At 44.0% G+C, this 18,707-nt stretch overlaps 2 protein-coding genes across 5 annotated transcripts in view; one reads left to right on the top strand and one right to left on the bottom strand.

Moving 5' to 3' along the window:
• Positions 1-6,418, bottom strand: part of ICE1 (interactor of little elongation complex ELL subunit 1) — a 34,143-nt gene extending 27,725 nt beyond the window's left edge. For both annotated transcript variants that reach the window (XM_085219992.1, XM_085219993.1), the window contains exons 1-5: positions 6,261-6,418; positions 5,403-5,461; positions 3,879-3,913; positions 3,432-3,450; positions 3,235-3,346 (exon numbers count right to left, since the gene is read on the bottom strand). In XM_085219992.1, the coding sequence (XP_085076118.1) occupies positions 3,235-3,346; positions 3,432-3,450; positions 3,879-3,913; positions 5,403-5,461; positions 6,261-6,341 (306 nt within the window). In that variant the 5' untranslated portion in view covers positions 6,342-6,418. The remainder of the gene's footprint in view (positions 1-3,234; positions 3,347-3,431; positions 3,451-3,878; positions 3,914-5,402; positions 5,462-6,260) is intronic.
• Positions 6,419-17,393: 10,975 nt separating this feature from the next.
• The window catches only part of NFX1 (nuclear transcription factor, X-box binding 1), a 78,963-nt gene continuing 77,649 nt past the window's right edge, over positions 17,394-18,707 (top strand). The window contains exon 1 of one of the 3 annotated variants that reach the window (XM_085219990.1): positions 17,394-17,540. In XM_085219990.1, the coding sequence (XP_085076116.1) occupies positions 17,516-17,540 (25 nt within the window). In that variant the 5' untranslated portion in view covers positions 17,394-17,515. The remainder of the gene's footprint in view (positions 17,541-18,707) is intronic. The other 2 variants (XM_085219991.1, XM_085219988.1) reach the window with 2 other exon arrangements.

Here is an 18,707-nt window from a genome sequence, read left to right as displayed (position 1 = left end):
GTGACCACCTGGAGTCCATGGAGCTCGCCTGGGGATGGATGAGGAGCTGACAGAGGGCTTATAGGTTTGGGTTACAGGGGAGGCAGGGGAAGGAGACATCCTAGTGGGGGTCTGCTACAGACTGCCTGATCAGGAAGACCAAGTGGATAAAGCCCTCTATAAACAGATAGGAGCAGCTTCACATTCACAAAACATGGTCCTCATAGGGAACTTCAACCACCCTGATGTCTGTTGGAGGAATAACACAACAGGGCACCAGAAATCATAGAGGTTCCTGGAATGCATTGGTGATAACTTCCTTTTCCAAATGGTTCAGGAATCCACAAGAAGAGGTGCTGTGCTGGACCTCGTCTTCACCAACAAGGAGAGGCAGGTGAGTAACGCAAAGCACAAGGGCAGGCTTGGTTGCAGTGACCACAACCTAGTGGAGTTCAAAATTTTTTGAAAGGTGTATAGCAACCTTACTACTCTGGACTTCAGGAAAACAGACTTTGAACTCTCGAGGGAACTGCATGGCAGGGCGACATGGGAGAAAGCCCTGGAAGGAAGAGGGGCCCAGGAAAGCTGGTCAGTATTTAAGGACCACGTCCTGCAAGCCCAGAAGAAGCACATCCTGAGAAAAAGGAAGGCAGGAAAAAATACCAGGAGGCCTCTGTGGATCAACAAGGAACTTCTGACTTTTTTAAGCTCAAAAAGAAAGTTCACAGGGAGTGGAAGCAGGAATGGATTAAATGGGAGGACTACAAAGAAGTTGTCCTAGCAGTCAGGATCAGTTTAGGAAAGCTAAAATCCAGATAGAATTAAATCAAGCCAAGGAAATAAAGGAGAACAAGAAGAAATTCTACAGGTATGTCAGTGGTAAAAAGGTCAGAAAGGATGTGGGCCCTCTCTGGAAGGAAACTGGAGACCTGGTCATGAGGGATACAGAGAAAGCTGAGGTGCTCAATGACTTCTTTGCTTCAGTCTTTACTGGCAAGGGCTTTATCTACACAGCCCAAGTTGCAGAGAACAAAGGTAAGAACTTGAAGAAGGAAGACCTGCCTGCTGTAAGAGAAGATCAGGTTTGAGACCATATAAAGAACCTGAAGGGGCACTACACGACTTTGGGGCTAAATGAGATCCATCTATGGATTCTGAAGGAAATGGCAGATGAAGTTGCCAAGCCACTATTCATCATATTTGAAAGGTCATGGCAGGCTGGTGAAGTTCCCACTGACTGGAGAAGGGGAAACAGAGCCCCTGTTTTCAAGAAGGGGAAAAAAAGATCCAGGGAACTACAGGCCAGTCAGTCTCACCTCTGTGCCCGGCAAGATCATGGGGCAGATCCTCCTGAAGGCCCTACTAAGACACATGGAAAATAAAGATGATGTGTTTGGTGGTAATCAATATAGCTTCACCAAGGGCAAGTCATGCCTGACAAACTGGGTGGCCTTTTATGATGAAGTTACAGTGTCAGTGGATAGAGAAAGAGCAACTGAAGTCATATACCTGGACTTGTGCAAGGCATCTGACACTGTCCCACATGACATGCTGGTTGCCAAACTGGAGAAAAATGGATTTGATGGACAGACTACGCACTGGATAAGGAATTGGCTGGATGGTCACACTCAGACTTGCGGTCAACAGTTCAATGTCTGAGTGGAGGACAGTGATGAGTGGTGTTCCTCAGGGATCGGTGTTGGGACCGATGTTATTCAACATCTTTTTAGCCAACATGGACAGCGGGATCAAGTGCACCCACAGCAAGTTTGAAGACAACACCAAGCTGAGTTGACACGCTAGAGGGAAGGGATGCTACCCAGGATCTGGGACAGGCTTGAGAGATGGGCCCATGCCAACCTCATGAAGATCAGTAAGGCCAAGTGCAAGGTCCTGCACTTGGATCAGGGCAATCCCAAGCACAGACACAGGTTGTGCAGAGAATGGCTTGAGAGAGCAACCCTCAGGAGAAGGATTTGGGAGTGTCGGTTGATGGATACAACATGAGCTGGCTGTGAGCAACCTGGTCTAGAGGGAGGTGTCCCTGCCTGTAGCAGGGGGGCTGGAAATATGATCTTTAAGGTCCCCTCCAACCAAGACCATTCTATGATTCTATTAAGGCTTGCTGAGAGAAGACAAATCGAAGATTAAATGCAGATCTAACGTGGAAGAAAAACTATATACAGTGACACAAAAAATGTTATTTCCCTACCTTATACAGGCAAAACAACAAACAAGGCCCAGAACCCTGAGGTGTTTTTCTTTTTTTCTGGTAGAAGTAATAGTTAACAGTTTGAGATGCTGGAGCAGGTCCAAAAAAGGGCAACAAGGCTTGTGAAGGGCTTGGAGAATATGCCCCATGAGAAGAGACTGAAGGAACTGTTTAGTCTGGGGAAGAGGAGGCTGAGGGGAGACCTTATTGCTTATTGCTGAAAGGTGACTGCAATGAGAGCGGGGTTGGTCTCTTCTCACTAATGACAGGTGACAGGACAAAGGGAAATGGCTTTTAGTTGCATCAGGGTAAGTTTAGGCTGGATATCAGAAACAGTTATTTACAGAAAGGGTTGTTAAGCACAGGAATAGGCTCCCCAGGGAGATAGTTGAGTCACCATCCCTGGATGTGTTTAAAAACACTTTGGATGTGGTGCTCAGAGACATGATTTAGCGGTGGGTTGTTAGAGTTAGGGTGGTATGGTTAGGTTGTGGCTGGACTCAGTGATCCTTAAGGTCTTTTCCAACCTGAGCAATTCAGTGATTCTTCAGTAAATAAGTGTACTTTGAGGATTTGAACAGTCAAATTTTCTTCTGCAGAAGAATTAGGTAAGAAGCAGAAGAGAAATTAGGAATAAACTCTTATAGCTAATAATGTAGAAGCATACATTCAAAACTGTAAAAGAAACAAAATACTAATTAGTTCAGACAGACTCTCTTTGCACCTTTTTAATAGTACGGGTTATGAAGAATTCAGTAATCCAGTAATCCAAATTAGAACAGAAAAGCAAAGGAATTTGAATATAACTCCTCCTTTCCTAAATAATAATAACCAAACAATATGATTAAAAAATAGAGCAAAAGTTCAGGTAGTTCCTATCTGAAACTTGCTGTCATTTATTTGATTTCACCTAAAACCACTGCTGCTTGTCCCAACAATCTGGCAATAATTGGGCTCATTATAACTCAAGTCACTAAGATAAGTATTAAATGTTTGCTTCTTTCAACAGACTAAGTGCAAGTTATTTAAACCTTAAAGCACACCTTTTTCTCTTCCAACTCTGCTTTCAAGGAACCCAACTCTTTCTGATCCTTTTCCAAAGGCAGGATTTTCTCTAGCAGCTGTTCCACTTGACAACGTAGAGCAGAGATCTCCCTGCAACAGGAAATGTAATTTAAATTATAAAAAAATCCAAAAAGATACAGGTACTTTTAAAACTAGTCAATCAGATCAAACTTACCTTTCAGCAAATTGAAGCTGTAATGTCTTGTTAAGGTAGACATTTAAGATAGTTTATTCTACTATCTGAAATATATTTCAGTCCAATCGCCACTTGCTGAAAAAATCTAAGTACTTCCAACCAACAAACAAACACTTCATTTTGCAAGTCTAACTGAGACATTTCAATGTGTTTGAAGTGAATAAGCAGAGCTTTTCTTTGAAAAAAGAAAAATCTCAGCAATACAGATTTGAAGTAGTTCCTGTTAAATATTATTAACATCTATATTAGAAACATAGATGTTTAGTTTTGAAGCCCTATTTATTTTTTAAGTCCAACCAGTCTGTTCTTTACTACAGAAAGGCATGCTCCCTTAACTTAAGCCTTAAATAAAAGGCCTCAGGCCCTCTTATGAGAAATGCTGAGATACCACTTCCATGAGAGCGCTGATAGAAACATAAAGGATATCAGTGCATTTCTGTTGATACTCCGTCAGCAAACGGCTGCAAGAGAAAGATAAAAATTATTCATAAAAACCAATTACACTACGCATTTTCTAAACAGATTTTAACAATACATCCTAAGACGCTTTTCCTTTTGCTTCACAGATAAATGCAGAAAACAGGTGATTAGTTTCCATTTTCTGATAGAAGTCAATATTGCTCTTTTGTTTCATTAAGCCATTCAAATCTCAAACCAGACAAAATGAAAAGAAAATACAACTAAACTAATAGCTACATGAACTTACTTATAACTATTTGCTGCTTTTATAAAAAAATAGAAAACATAGCATTTGGGTAAGCAGTATGTGTGTATCTATGTGTTTATTACAAAGTTAAGCCCTAGTTTCCAAACTTAATATCCTCCAAGGAAAGAACACACAAATGGAAGAAAAATAGTCCAAAGGACTCTATGGCCTTAATCTTTATATTATTATTCTAGAAACCTTAAGCATGTAAAGGCTGCTCTGACCAGTGAGCCAAGGGACAGCGTCAATGAGAGCTATTTCCTCCTTTCTTCAAATTTAACAGTTCTTATGAATGGAGAGAAGAAAGGGCAAGAGTGAGAAGTACAGTGGCAGTTACTTCAGAGAGGCCTCCATTACTTTCTCCTGCAGCAGGTAAAGACTCATCAAGTCAGACAAAAAAGAAAGGGGCTGAGCTGCAAGATAGAGCAGAGGTAATGCACAGAGGAGATGAGTGCACAGGTGAGAAGGAGGAGAACACAAAGTCTGGACACAGGAAAAGTGCTCTATGAAAGCTCAGAGAGTAAAGGAGTTTAGAAGAAAAGGGTCTCAAAGTAAAGCAGCAAGGGCTCTCCTAAATGTCTTCTGGAAAACAGATTAGCTAAAGCCTGATTGACATGTATCTGGAGAACCACACATAAGAAACAAAACCATTGTAATTAGGAGATGTAGCAAGTATATGTGGCCATGGTGTGGAGCAACACAAAACATACCACAGTACTTTCTTTCATACAATTTTATGCTGATGGTTGTTGAAAAGTGGTAGAAATGGTCCTAGAAGGGAAAGCAAACTATAAGAAGCATTTTGGAATGTTACTGTCTAACCATTTTACAGCACCACTGCATATTCTGGTATTTAATTCCAGAAGCATTCCACATCTTAATGCCAGGATGAAGTTCTCCTGGAAAGGTTTCAATACATCTGCGCTCAGCTTTCCGTTCAAACACGTGGTAACCAATCTAAAAAAAAAAGTAAATCCCTTCAAAGAGCTTCTGCTAGCAACCTATTCAGAACAATAAAAAAGCTTCATCCCTGTTTTAATTTTCACACAAAGACATTTTAAGGTATAAAGAAGCCTTTAAATCTAGAGTTAAGATTTGTTACTGAAGAAGCTTCTCTTACTTTCAGAGTTTACTGTTGTGCATTAAACGAACATCTACATCCCACAGCTCATATCCAGTTTATTAATTAGTTAAGAACAGCAAATATGTATACACAGAATGCACACTTGTGCAATTATACTTACTCGCCATGAATCATTTTTTGCTTCAGTGCAACTAATGCAGCTACATATTCATTTATATTCTGTAAGGAAGAGTATCAAGCTGGTAAACATGTTTCACCCCAAAACAGTACCATGCACTGTAAATGGCTCCTAATATGACTAGGAATGTTTTACACTGTAAGATAATCTGCCTTTTTAAATTTTCTCTTATGAAACAGCCCACTTATTTGCTAAAGAAACACTGATGTTAAGGTATACATACAAAAACGCATTAAGAATGCGGATTCCACATGAAAACGTGCGCACTCAGGAGGGGAAAAAAGTTCTTTAAGCTTTGCCTGTACAGTAGAACACGTACAAAACTCCTCATAATTTCTCTCTCAAAATCAAATCAAACTCAGGAGGAATGTTTAGAATAAGCACTGCCCAGCTCTTTCCAGGCTACAGATTTCCCATCTGCGTACGATTCACGTCAGTTCTGGGTGCTCCTGATGAGCTTTCCCACTCTAGGAGCTCTCGTTCAGAGGGGAAACAAAGCTTGTTCCAAGCGTTACACCGCGTAACGTTCTTGCAAGGGCCAGCATCTTTCTTCCACTGCATGGAAGCAACCTCAGAAGGATCCCGAAAACTCGCCGGCCGTCTCTAGCCAAACTGCACTTCAATGGCAACCTCAGGAGGCACTTTGCTACCAAACGCACGCCGCACTTCGCCCACTTACAGCCCGGCTGCTACCTCCCAGACCCCGCACGCCACATTCACCACCCGAGCTCACGTCGCACCGGGAGGAGGGACGCGGGACCCGGCGCTCCTCACCCCACAGCCGCCCGGCCCACTCAAAAACCCCGCCCGGGCGCTCCGGCGCTACGCGGCCACCGCTACCTGCTGGAGAACGGCGCAGTTCCTGCAGGGCGCGGCGGCAGCGGTCCCCGCTGGCGGCGGCTGCGTCTCCCCAGGCATCATAGTCCCCGCCGCGCCCCGCGCACGCCTCCTGCGCGCAGCGACGCGGGCACGGCGTCACACGGCGCGCCGCCGGCACAGGAGGACCCGAGCGTGGCCGCGCCGCTGCCTGACCGCGGGCCGCGGAAAGCCCGAGCGTGCCGAGCTGCGAGCGGCGCGCGTCGAAAGGGCCCGCTGAGCAGCGGCCGGCGCTGACTCAGGAACGGTGCCGTTTGGCTTTGTCCGTACGCGCGTTCCTACGCGGCGCTGCCGCCGTTTGGGCGCGAGTGCGGGCGCCGCTGTGCAGAGGCTGCTTGGGGTCGAGAGGAGGAGCTGAGCAGCTATGGGGGTCTAAGCTTGCGTGGAAGCTGCGTACCGCTTACAGACCCCATTCTAGAGGGAAAGTGGAAGAATGATGCAAACGCTTAAAACGCTGCCGAGCAAAATACATGCATACGCATTGGACTCGGGCTTTACCTTTTGTCGTGTTGAGAGTTAGAGCCCAGCCTCAGGGCGGACGGCACCTTCGGCCACATGAATGGATGTACGGACAGCTGCCCCGCACTCCTGGATCGCCAGTGTTGGAAATATCCAAATACTTTGTCAGGACGGTATCTGTTACAGCAGATTTTATTCACAATTGCAATGTTGGGCCTCCTTCAAGCAGAAGAGCACACAGGAAAGAGCGTTACATCCTTTATGCCCTTTTGCCCGACACTGATCTCTTTCTCCCCTGGTTCCTCATTGGCTGAGTACTTCAGGATCACAATCTTCCCAACGCTCAGCTGAACACACAGATACTGGACAAACATCCATTGTTGCTAGCTAAGCATACATCACTAATTACTTAACTTCTCACACTTGCTCACTCAACACTCGATCCTTGTTTCTGGACATCTGCTCGTCCTTGCATAGAGATAAGCTCGGAAGGAGGATGGGGGGTGTATTTTGATGCCTGCCTGTTGCCTCCCAGCCTACGCACAGAGCGAGACAAGCCAGCCTTCTGTAGAGGCCCTGACTTCTTTGACATTTGTTAAGTCTGTTTTTCTTTTGCTGAGGGTCTCTTATCGAAACAGAATAGCCCTACAATATGCTTTCTAGTCCATAACACTATACTTATACTACTGGGAACATTTAGAAACTATTGCAGTTTTGCAAGTAAGAATAATCACACAATTCACCAACTGTATTTCTAAAGTATGTTACTAACGTATATGGTATTTTTACTTTTTCACATCAGCTATTTCTAAGGACAAGTTACAAAATACAAATATACTTCTTCAGATCAATTCCCCCTTTTTAATATCTAATGTAGGAACAACATTCCATTCCTACACCAGGAGGAATGTGAATAATATAGGGGGAAATGATAGAAGGAACTATTTAGTTGTTCTCGGGAAAGTCTTGCAGGAGATAAATAAATATGTGGTCTTAGATAAATCTCTGAGTCTGGATTCCCCAGAGGATCCATTCCAACCAGAAGTCTGGGTGTATCTAAAATCCTGGACTTTGGAACCACTGCAAGGGAAGTTGGAATGACTCTGCCAAGTTCTACTGATCGCCTACCCTGCAGTAAAACTGGAAGGAAAAGGAACCTGGCTCAGATTAAGAAGGCACCTTCCACGTGGAATGTCGAACAGACCATCTCACTGTTCAAAGATAAATAAGCAAGCACAATGTGTAAAACTTTGCTAGGAGGACTTTGCTTTATAGGTTGTGAAGGATGGAAAAACAATGTACACTTACAAACAATGGGGAAACTAGCTAATGTAACTAATTCTTCTGATTGCTGTACCTAAATGATCTTATGGGGAGAGAATGAAACAAATAGTGCATGCCTTGGGGTAAATATACCAGACAGATCCACATGAAGGAAATGAAGGTATGTTTGCTAGTAGACTAATGCCCTCGATCAGGGTCAGTTATCTTGTGTACTTGGGGAAATATTCACAGCAGTGCAGATTTGGAACAGCAGTACAATGACTGGGGTATATTCACTTAGAGACAAAGTATTAGGAAGACTAAAAAGAAGCAGCAATGCGTTGCTTCAGAAGACAACTCAGTGCCATTCTTTTGTTTGCTGGCTCTTCTGCTGGAAAATTGAAAAAAGCAATAGTCTGACTGTTGTTGGAGATATAATAATGTAATGAGGACGGTAGCATGTTAGCTACAAAACCTCAAAGTAAAAAGGAGGGATTGATACAGGATGTAACAATATTATTAAGCTTGCTAGCGTTGATTGATGGGTACCCCTGTCCTGCAATTTGTTTAGATAATTGAAAGAGCTGTGTCCCTCAATGAAGGAGATAAAGAAGCTCTGCTGAGTCTTTGTACCAAGGAAATAGGAGGTCCTGTTTGGAACTGGTTACTAAATGTGTAACACACTTCTGGGAAACTTCTGCGTATGTAACAGACCTCTTGGGAAATTCTGCATGTGTAATACAATTTATGTATATAAGCTGAAGATCTTTTGTGTAATCTATGTGTGTTAGGAGAATTACCCCCATGCATCCAGTGCTGCTATTAAAGAATGTCTGTTTTCTACCAGTCCAGCTTGAGTCGTAGAGAGTTTCCTGACCGACTTTCTTACAGTATCATGGAAAACTTGCACTGTCACTAACAATTGTTTATATTTAATGGGTCCTTTTACACAAGATGCTTTGAAGAATCTGTGGAACATATGTTAAGATCTGATGTGAGGGCACTTAATACTAAGATTGCTTCAGTACTGATACTGTGCAATAGGGCAGGCTTTCAGGATCTCATAAAGAATGAAGCAAAAGTGTTCCTTCTTTAATTTTGATTGAGCTTTTCTTATGTATGCTGACGTCTATCTAGACATGACCATACTTGGTCTGGATTGGAAGAGCCCTTTACAGATCACAGAATCACAGAATAGTTGAGGCTGGAAGGGGGCACCTGGTCCAACCCCAAACTCAAGCGGGGCCACCAAGAGCAGATTGCACAGAACTATGTCCAGATAGCTTTTGAAGATCCTTAAGGAGGAAGACTACAGTTGTCATGGTTGTGGACTATGAAATGACGAAAAAAACACTTTGTGTCCTTCAGAAAGGTGTTGAAGAAAAGGGTGTTTCCAAACACTTCTTGAACACTGACAGGCATGGAGCATCAACCACTTTTCTAGGAAGCCTGTTCCACTATTTGACCAACCTTATGGTAAAGAAATTTTTATTGATATCCATCCTGAACTTCCCTACCACAACTGTGTGCCATTCCCACAGGTTCTGTCATTGGTTACAAGGTGTCTCAGCCCACTCAGTGATATGGGAAGTGAATCTTTGAAATCCCCCAAATAGGACACTCCCAGCTCTGCAGGTTCTCAAGAGCAATGGAGTCACAACAATGACTTAGGGAACAATATAAGGCAATTTACTGAGCTTTGTAACAACAATCAGTCAACGACTTGGAGGCAAAATTGGGTAGCTTTCTAACAACAATCAGTCAGTGTTATGGATTAAAATTGTACCTCAGAGCAGGTGTTATTTCCTTATCAACTACTTTAAGGCTGATTTAAGCAATGGTTACTAAGAAAAGGGAGTAAAAGAAAGCTGAGAGGAAAGAGAGAAGAGAGAGGGAGAGAGAGAAGACAGACAGGTTTCAACACTATTTGGATCCAGCACTGTTTTGAATTGAGAATCTTTTTGGGTGGCGGATCATGAAAGGTAAATGTGTGCTCACTTGTATATAGTTCAGTTTGTCCAGGACCACCCTTGGGATGGAAACTCCCTTGTGTCTGTGCAGTTAGTAGATTCAGTGATCCCTCCTCAGTGAGTTGTTCAAACCAATAGCTTTCAACCAGTAGAATTACTCAAGCTGATGTTTTTACTCAGCTGATGTTTTTTAGCCATGAGGAAACAGATGCTGTCCATGACAGAAAGTAGATGCTGTCCATAAGAGGAAGCAGAGAAAAGCTGGTTGCTGCTCTGCCTCCGCAGGTCTCCATCCATCCTTCTCCTAGCTCTCCTTTTTCAGAGCTTTCTGCTCATGTTTGAATCAGTACAGGCCAAGTTCCTCACTGGTCTCAGACATCACCTCCTGGTTCAAACAACAAATAGTAGACATAAGGGTCTAACGTTCATCTTCAAGAGTAGTGATATGAACATAACAGAAGAAATAAAGACAGAAGAGACAGAAGAAAGAAGCAAAGTGATCATATATCTAAAAATAGTTACACTGATCGTCAAAAATACAAATCCAATTTAAAAGGTTAGTCCAATTTGTGCCAGCCATTTTCCCTACCTGATAAGTCCCAAGGACTGTAAAAAAGTGGTAAACCAGCATCTGGGTGAGAGTCCCTTGAACTAGTCTTTTGGCTAGAGTGACTGGGACAGTTCAGAAGTCTGACAATTTTTTTCATCTTAGCATGAGCTTCTTCTCTGGAGGTGGTGGCATTATGAATAGTAATACAACATTACCCCTGGGTTAAGCTTAACACGCTGCATACTCATTTTCCATTCTGCACCTGTGTCCAGCATTACTCCATTCCAGATGCAGCACACAGCATTCTTCTTTGTCAACTTTTATGCCATTATTGACTGTCCAGTGCGTCTGGATCCCTCTACAAGTCCTCTCATTCCTCCAGGGAGTCAATGGCACCTCTCAGCTAACATACTCCTGCATATCACTCCTGCATCCTGATCATTGATAAAAATGTTGAAGAAAACTGGCACTACAGTTGAGACGCTGACTATCCCTGACAATAGCTTCATTCTTTAAATGCTTTTCAATAGAACCCAGGGTAATCTCCATAACTGTACCAGATGCTGAGGCTAGGCTAACAGTTTTGTAGTTTTATTAGTCTTTTCTCATACTGTTATTGTAGATCAATATAACACTGAGTAGATGAAGCTGGTCAGAGCAAATAAAGTTTATTAATGCACCCATGGCCTGGAGAACTTTTCTGTGTGTCCATGCTTAGATCTTCCTCGTCCAGGTATTAGATGGACCAACCCAAGGTGAAGCCTTGCTGGACCTGGTGCTCTCTAATGCAGAGGAGAACATTAGGGAGGTTAAGATTGGAGGCAGCCTGGGCTGTAGTGACCATGCCTTGGTGGAGTTTGTGATCTTGAAGAACTCTGGCAAAAAGCAGAGTTAGGACCCTGTGGTTCAGGAGAGCAAACTTTTGGCTTCTCAAGGAATTGCTGGATGGGATCACCTGGGAAACTGACCTTAAGGACATAGGTACAGAACAGAGCTGGCAGCTCTTTAAGGACACCCTTCTGAGAGCGCAACAGCTCTCCATCCCCCAGCAGAAGAAGTCGAGCAGGGGAGGCAGGCGGCCAGCATGGCTGTGCAAGGACCCGCAGCTTAAACTGAGAGAAAAGAGGGAAATGCACAGGAAGTGGAAGCAGGGTTGTGTATCCTGGGAGGAATACAGGACTGCTGTCCACATGTGTAGAGATAGGATCAGGAAAGCCAAAGCACAGATGGAACTGAACTTGGGAAGGGATGTGAAAGATAATAAGAAGGGGTTCTACAGGTACACAGGCAGGAACAGACTGGCCAAGAGGAGTGTTCCCCCTCTCATAAAAGGTAATGGAGAGCTGGCTTCCTCAGAATAGAAAAGGCTGAGGTACTCAGTGAGTGCTTTGCCTCAGTTTTCACGGATGGTCAGGCTTCCCACATCTGCCAGGACCACGAGCCTCTAGGTGAGGGTGTGGGGAGCAGATTCCGTCCCACTGTAACAGTGGAACCTGTCTGAGACCTCCTCGCACAATTGAATGTATTTAAGTTCATGGGGCCGGATGATATCCATCCTAGGGTTCTGAGAGAGATGGCTGATGTGATTGCCGAGCCACTCTCCATCGTATTTGAAAAATTGTGGCTGTCAGGTGAAGTCCCTGGTGACTGGAAAATAGGAAATATTACTCCCATTTTTAAGAAAGGGAGGAAGGAAGACCTGGGGAACTACAGGCTGCGGGGAGACCACATTGTGGCCTTCCAGTACTTGAAGGGAGAGTATAAACAGGAGGGGGAATGGCTGTTTGTGAGGATGGGTGGTGATAGGACAAGAGGGAATGGTTTTAAACTGAGACAGGGGAGGTTTAGGTTGGATCTGAGGAGGAAGTTTTTCACCCAGAGGGCGGAGAGGCACTGGAACAGGTTGCCCAAGGAGGCTGTGGATGCCCCGTCCATCCCTGCAGGCATCCAAGGCCAGGCTGGATGTGGCTCTGGGCAGCCTGGGCTGCTGGTTGGCGACCTGCACACAGCATGGGGTTGGGACTGGATGAGCACTGTGGGCCTTTGCAACCCAGGCTATTCTATGATTCTATTCATAGATGAATAGTGATTCTACTACTAATATCATGTGATATTAGCATACTAATGTAACACTCCACCAGCATACTTTCATTCAGTTTCTTATTTGTTTTGATCACCAAGGCCCTCATATTTGTTCAGACCAAGTGCAGTATGAACTTGACTTTTTTTGCTTTATTCAGTCCTGCCTGGACAACTATACTGCAAACAATCTTTTATTTGACATCAACTGTCAGAAGATGGTATGGTCGGTCCTTAGTTTTTTTCCTCCCTTTGTGCTGCTCTACAAGTTACAAGTCTCTGTTACATCCCCACTTACATACACTTTCTTTTCCAGAAGACTTGTTTATGTAAGTCATTTGCTGTACAGAAGCCATCGCATTCTCTTTTTCTTGCCTTTCTAGAACCTTTCCCCATTTTTCTTTTGAGATGGAGGGTGAAACCATGTTTGTGCACAATTTATCAATTTATAGACTGTCTTGATGTTTTCTCTGTTTTATTTTTTGCTACTTTCTTACAAGTGCTTTATTTCACACTACAGAAATGATATTTTTTCACAGAGAAAGAAGACATATTTCACAAAGAAGATATTTGCATACAACTATCTGTAATAACTGTTGCAATAACTGAGGGCTGTTCTATTTTAAATGTGAAATTAGGATTGTTTCTTCCCATGTGCACTCCTTTACATTTAGCTTTCCTGGATTCTATCTTCCATTTTTTGCCCAAGACTTTTCTGATTGTAGTTCTTCTCAGTCTGCCTACACCTCTCTAAAAAACATCATACCACGAACATACTTTGACACTGCTTCCAGATCGTTGATAAATGTGTTGCACAATTAGGTTCCAGAATAATCCATATGGGTCTTTACTCTTGAATCCCTTTTATCGTGAAAATGACTATGGACTCCTACTTTCTTACTTCCTGCCTTTTAAACAGTTATTTACCTCTATAGTTACTTGTTCCTTGCCAGTATAATTTTTCAGAGCTTTTAATTAATGACCTTTTGAAATATCTTCTGAAAATCCATGTTCAACTTTATCTCTCTTGGCCACAAACTTATTGACTCCTAAGAATTTCAATAGAATTGTAAGGCAATTCTTCCTTTAAGAAAAGCCATTTTGACTCATCCCCATTACATCTTTATGCATATGCTTGCTAATTCTAATCCATCATACAGTTTTTGTTAAATTCCCTCCCACAGACATCGGACCTGTAGTTTCCCAGATTTTCTTATGGCATCCGTTTAAAAAACTGACATTACAGTTAACACAGCCCATTCTCCTGCTACCAAAGAAGCTTTGTATTAATTGTTGTACATGAAAGTTAGTTTGGCCTGGAATCACTTTAGAATTTTTCAGTGTACAAAATCTGGTCCCTATTACTTGCTACTACTCATTTTGCTTATATGTTCAGTAACCTCTCTTACTGGCCCTTCCAAGGCAGGACACCTGGTGAGTCTCACCATAAATAAGGGTCTGTCTTTGGAATTTCATCTAGTTCTGCTGTAGTGAAAACAGATGTAAGTAATTACTTTAGACTTTACATTACTTTTCTCAGAATGCTCCTTTAAATTTCTTTCAATTTTCCTGGTGGTACAGACTGTCTGGTAAGCTTCCAGAGCCTGAAATGTTCTAAAAGAGATTTATTATTTGATTGCAGGCCTTATGCAATTGTTCCTCAAACCCTTGTGGCCTGTCTCATGGTGTGGTTTACATTTCATCTGTCAGAAGTTAGGATTCTATTTTCAATTTTAGACCCAAATTTATCTTTAGGAGGAATGCTTCTGAAAAGAAGTCCATAGCAACAGGCTCTCTTGTCTCTGCTGCTTAACCACCACAAGTTCCTTTTCCCCTGATAAACATTTGCTCAGACTCTCCAAAATGGTATCCGTATAGTCTCCCTGTAGACCTCAAACACAGTTATTTTATCTGCCCCTCTATTTTTATGCAATTTCTTCATTTTTAGGTAGTTTTCGTTGTTGTTGTTATTTTTTTATTTTTAATGAACATGCGTATCGGTGGACTTTTTTTGGCTGTCTGTAAGGGTCTTATGTAATGAATGAAAAGTCAATAGAAACAGAACATCTCTGTGCTGCAGATGACTGTGCATAGCATCTTAGATCGCTTCATTTGCCTTCTGGAAGGACACACATTTCTGAATCATACTATTTCTTCTTGCCATGGAGATTATAACCTCAAAAGCATTGGAAACACCTGAGAAGACTTCTTTAAAGTGCAGGGACTCCAGTAAATCCTTTGCACAAGAGGATATTGGATTTATGCAGGAGACTCATACTGCAGCTGAGTGGCTGGAGCCTATTTAATCTTCCTCATCAAAATCTCTGCTTCTTGGTAATTTTGTTCTGATCATGTCAAGGATTCTCTTCCTTCTTCTTCCTCATTTCTACATCATTTCCCCCTCACTCCCTGATGGAAATGCTATTCACCAGCACCCCTGAAGCATATAGATCTGTGGCTGTAAGGGTCTCTAGGGCACCTTCTCTTGTATTCCCTTACCATCCTGGAGGTTTGTCTTTATGGGTTCAACACTAACTTATAAAATCAACTGTTAGGTCTTGAGACTCCTCAAAGGGTGACTTTCCCTCCTCTCCTGAGCTGCTTTAAAATTCATGCTCTCCCCCTTCCTATCTGTGGGTTACCTATGTTACAAGTATGCTTGTGCCTATATTATCTGATCTTCACCATCTGGCTTGATTTCTGGTTTCAGCTGCCCTCTTGCTACAGGTTTGCTGAAATATGGATTGTTGCCTAAACTATAATTGAATATTAGCTGTTACTGAAATTATTCTGCTTTTCTTGCTTCTTTATTGTGGAATTTGCTGACTTCTCAGCTCTCAGCTCTACATTCATAGAATCACAGAATGGCTTGGTTTGGAAGGAATTTTAAAGATCATCTAGTTCCAGCTCCACTGCCACCCACCAGATCCAAATGCTTGTATATTACATATAGCAACGTGTTCCTGCTGCTTCCTGACAGTCGTACAGGTCAGACGGCCAGAAGCAGCCGCTGGGAGAAGATCAAGTAATAAATGGCACAGGGAAGGAGAGAGAAATATTAAAGGAAGATGAAGTAGAAGAACATATATATATGTTTCAACCAATCAAGTAAGTTGCGATGGGAAGATCCTTGCTCCTATCCTTGCATCAAAAGGGAGAAAAGATTAGGAAAAGATAAAAAGACGATTCTGGCCAAGAAAGAAGAGAATAAAATCACACACCTGTACAGAAATGCTGGACAATTATGTCAGGCTATCATGAGTGAATAGAATTTGCCCAGTGTAAAATTAATGAAAACAACAACACAGAACTGTTTAGATAAAAAGGTGTAATCAAGGAAAATATGTGTTGACCTAGAAACTGACATTTTTGCAGCAGCACACATAGGTGCAAATTATTATAGCGCTATCCATATCACAACTGTACTTTTTGATGGTAGCAAAGAGTGTGTATAGTGAAGTGGTAGTGCTGTAGTACATATGTAAAGTGGTATTAAAAAAAACCACGTAGTAATTCTGTGTGAATGTTATGGTCATGTCTCTATAGTAGTGAGAGAGAAGAACATGAGTCAGAGGTCTACATCAAGTTTCTTGTCAGCAGTAGGAAAACCATGCATCACCTCTGAAAGGATGCGCTAACTCTGCTGCTGCCACATGCTCTTCTTTGCCAGCTTAGATGAGAAAAACACTTACATAAAGCAAAACACTTCATATTGTATTCATAATCCAAGCATGTAGTAGCATCTACATAAGGCTGTTGCTCTAGTGGCTCGTGTGCTTCCTTTGCAGCAGTGGCGGGAGTCTGGGCTGCATACCAGCGACTAGTGTTTCTGCAAAAGAAGCCCACGCTTTCTTTAAGAGCTTTGGAGCCATGAACTTTGATGACTAGGATGGGAAGAACTATTCTGCAAATGGAACTTTGATCTGAGAATTTTGTGATAAGGGTGCGGAGAATGGAATGCAGACTATGCCAGTAGTGTTCCTCAGAAGTGCCATTTTTCTGAGCTGCAGTTGCTATGGTACTCTTAAGTTACTCGGTATCTGAAAAGATCAGCAGCTCTGTAAGGACTCAGCAGCTAGCTCCATTGCCGTGGTAGAAGTACAGAACTGCTCTGCAGACGTACTGTAACCATGGCACTGTAAACCTCTGCAGGGAGGTGTGAATCATACAACGGTTCTGCTCACGTTGAGCGCTGCAGTATGACAAAGCATGCAGTTCTATGGAGCAATTGTAGCTGGAGCATTACAAGGTTTGTCTGCGGCACGGACTGTATTATGGAGATCCACGTGTGGGCTTTCAACAGAAGCCGAAGTTCCAGTACTCATTTGGGAGCACACGTCACTACCACCTCCCCGGATAGCAGGCAGGATGCAGTATGTGGCCAGGTGCCACATTCCTACTTTACACTCTCTTTCCAAAAAAACACCGCTTTTGCACACCGAGCCCAAAGCACAGCACCATTCTGTTCTTTCCCTTCTGCTTGACCAACAGCTCTGAAATGCAGCCGGCACAGGGAAGGGCCACAGCTGTGAAGTACATTGCCAAGCAAGCAGCCAATTAACTGCCAGCGCTAGCACCGCTTCGTCGCTATTACGGTTCCTTTCTTCCTCCCTTTCAGTCTCAAAACTCCCGGCTTTCTGTTCGTTACAGCGCCGGCAGACGCGGCCCGCTTCACCCTGCGGACTCTGGCGAGCGCCCGGCCCCGCCCTTGAACTCTCTCCCCGCCCCGCCTTTACCCCTCGCACCGCCCCTCCTCGGCCGCTCGTGCCCGCCTGCTCCGTGCGCCTGCGCGCCGAGCTCCGCTCAGCCGAGGGGGAGTCGGCGGTGCTGGGGCGCGTGCGCGGCCGCCAGGAAGCTGGACCTTGGGGTGGGAGCGGGAGCGGGAGGAAAGCGTTGGCATGGCGGAGGCGCGGCCCAATACAGGTAAGCGTGGTTATTGCGCTCGGGGGGGGGGGTCTGGGAAGGGGCCGGCGGGCCGAGCGGGACGCGGGGAGGAGGAGCGCGCGTCGCTCCGCGGTAACGTTGGCGGGCGGAGGGCAGAGCTGCGGCGTTGGCAGCCGAATGCCGGCTGTCGGGGTTGTCCGGGCTGAGCACCACCTGTTGTTACCCACCGCCCGCACCGCACCGCAGCCTGCGTACCGAAGGTGGCTGCCTGCGCGTGTTCCGCAGGCTGTGCTGGGGAAACTTTGGCCGGGAGCAAACGTGCGAGTTTCGAGTGTGTAACGAGTAAACAGGACTCCAAAAGAGAAAAGAAAAAAGCCATTTGATTTCTGGAAAACTTAGCGCTTCTCAGACCGCCATTACCCCCCCGTTGCTCCCCGTGCTTGCCGTGCTCTGCAGAGGGCGGTGCTACTGACCTGCTCCTGGTGCACAGCCTTCGTAGCACTGTGGGGGTCAGGGTGTTTCCGTGTACAGTCTTGCACGGGTTCAGGAGATGTCTGCGGTGCTGCTGGTGAGTATTCCTGTCCCCTCCAGTGCCCTGCTGGTGGCAAAGCAGAGTGAGTGCCGCGTGAGGAGGGGATTAAGAACCCAACCTGGATGGAATTGAACGCCACAAGAAGAAGGAATTGTTTTTTTTGTTTGTTTGTGTCCAGTGCTGGTTTTTAAGGTGCAGATTAGATTAACTTTTTGTTTTTACTGGATGTGGTTGCTGTGGAGGAGGAGCGACCCTTCGAGACGCACATTCCAGCCTAGCATTTAACGACCTGTAGTGTCTTATGGGCACTTAGTAGTAGAAGAATTCTTATGCAGTTCTGTCTTGGGTATGTAAATAGAAATAATGGGTGCATGGAGACATTCATGCTTACTGCTTTCATCACATCTTCTGATTCTCTTGTGATCTGGATAGACTTCTTGATTAAGCTGTATCACTTTGGGCTCACCCGATGAGCTAACTCCTCTCATCGTTAATGAAGTTGTTCAATTCTTGAACAATGTACAATCAGGTACCGAGTGCTGGACTCGAATGGCTGGGGACTCGAATGGCTGGGGATGAAGAAGAAAATACAGGTTTCTGCTTTTGCAGCACCCTGAAGTTAATTCAGATTAAGCATATCATTAGTTCATATTTCAGATACTATCTTCAGTCTT

This window comes from Meleagris gallopavo, chromosome 3 (genome assembly GCF_905368555.1).
Source record: "Meleagris gallopavo chromosome 3, MGAL_WU_HG_1.1, whole genome shotgun sequence".
Classification (NCBI taxonomy): Eukaryota; Metazoa; Chordata; class Aves; order Galliformes; family Phasianidae; genus Meleagris; species Meleagris gallopavo.
The sequence above is the reverse complement of the archived record's forward strand: the minus strand, read 5'-3'. Positions and strand labels throughout refer to the sequence as shown.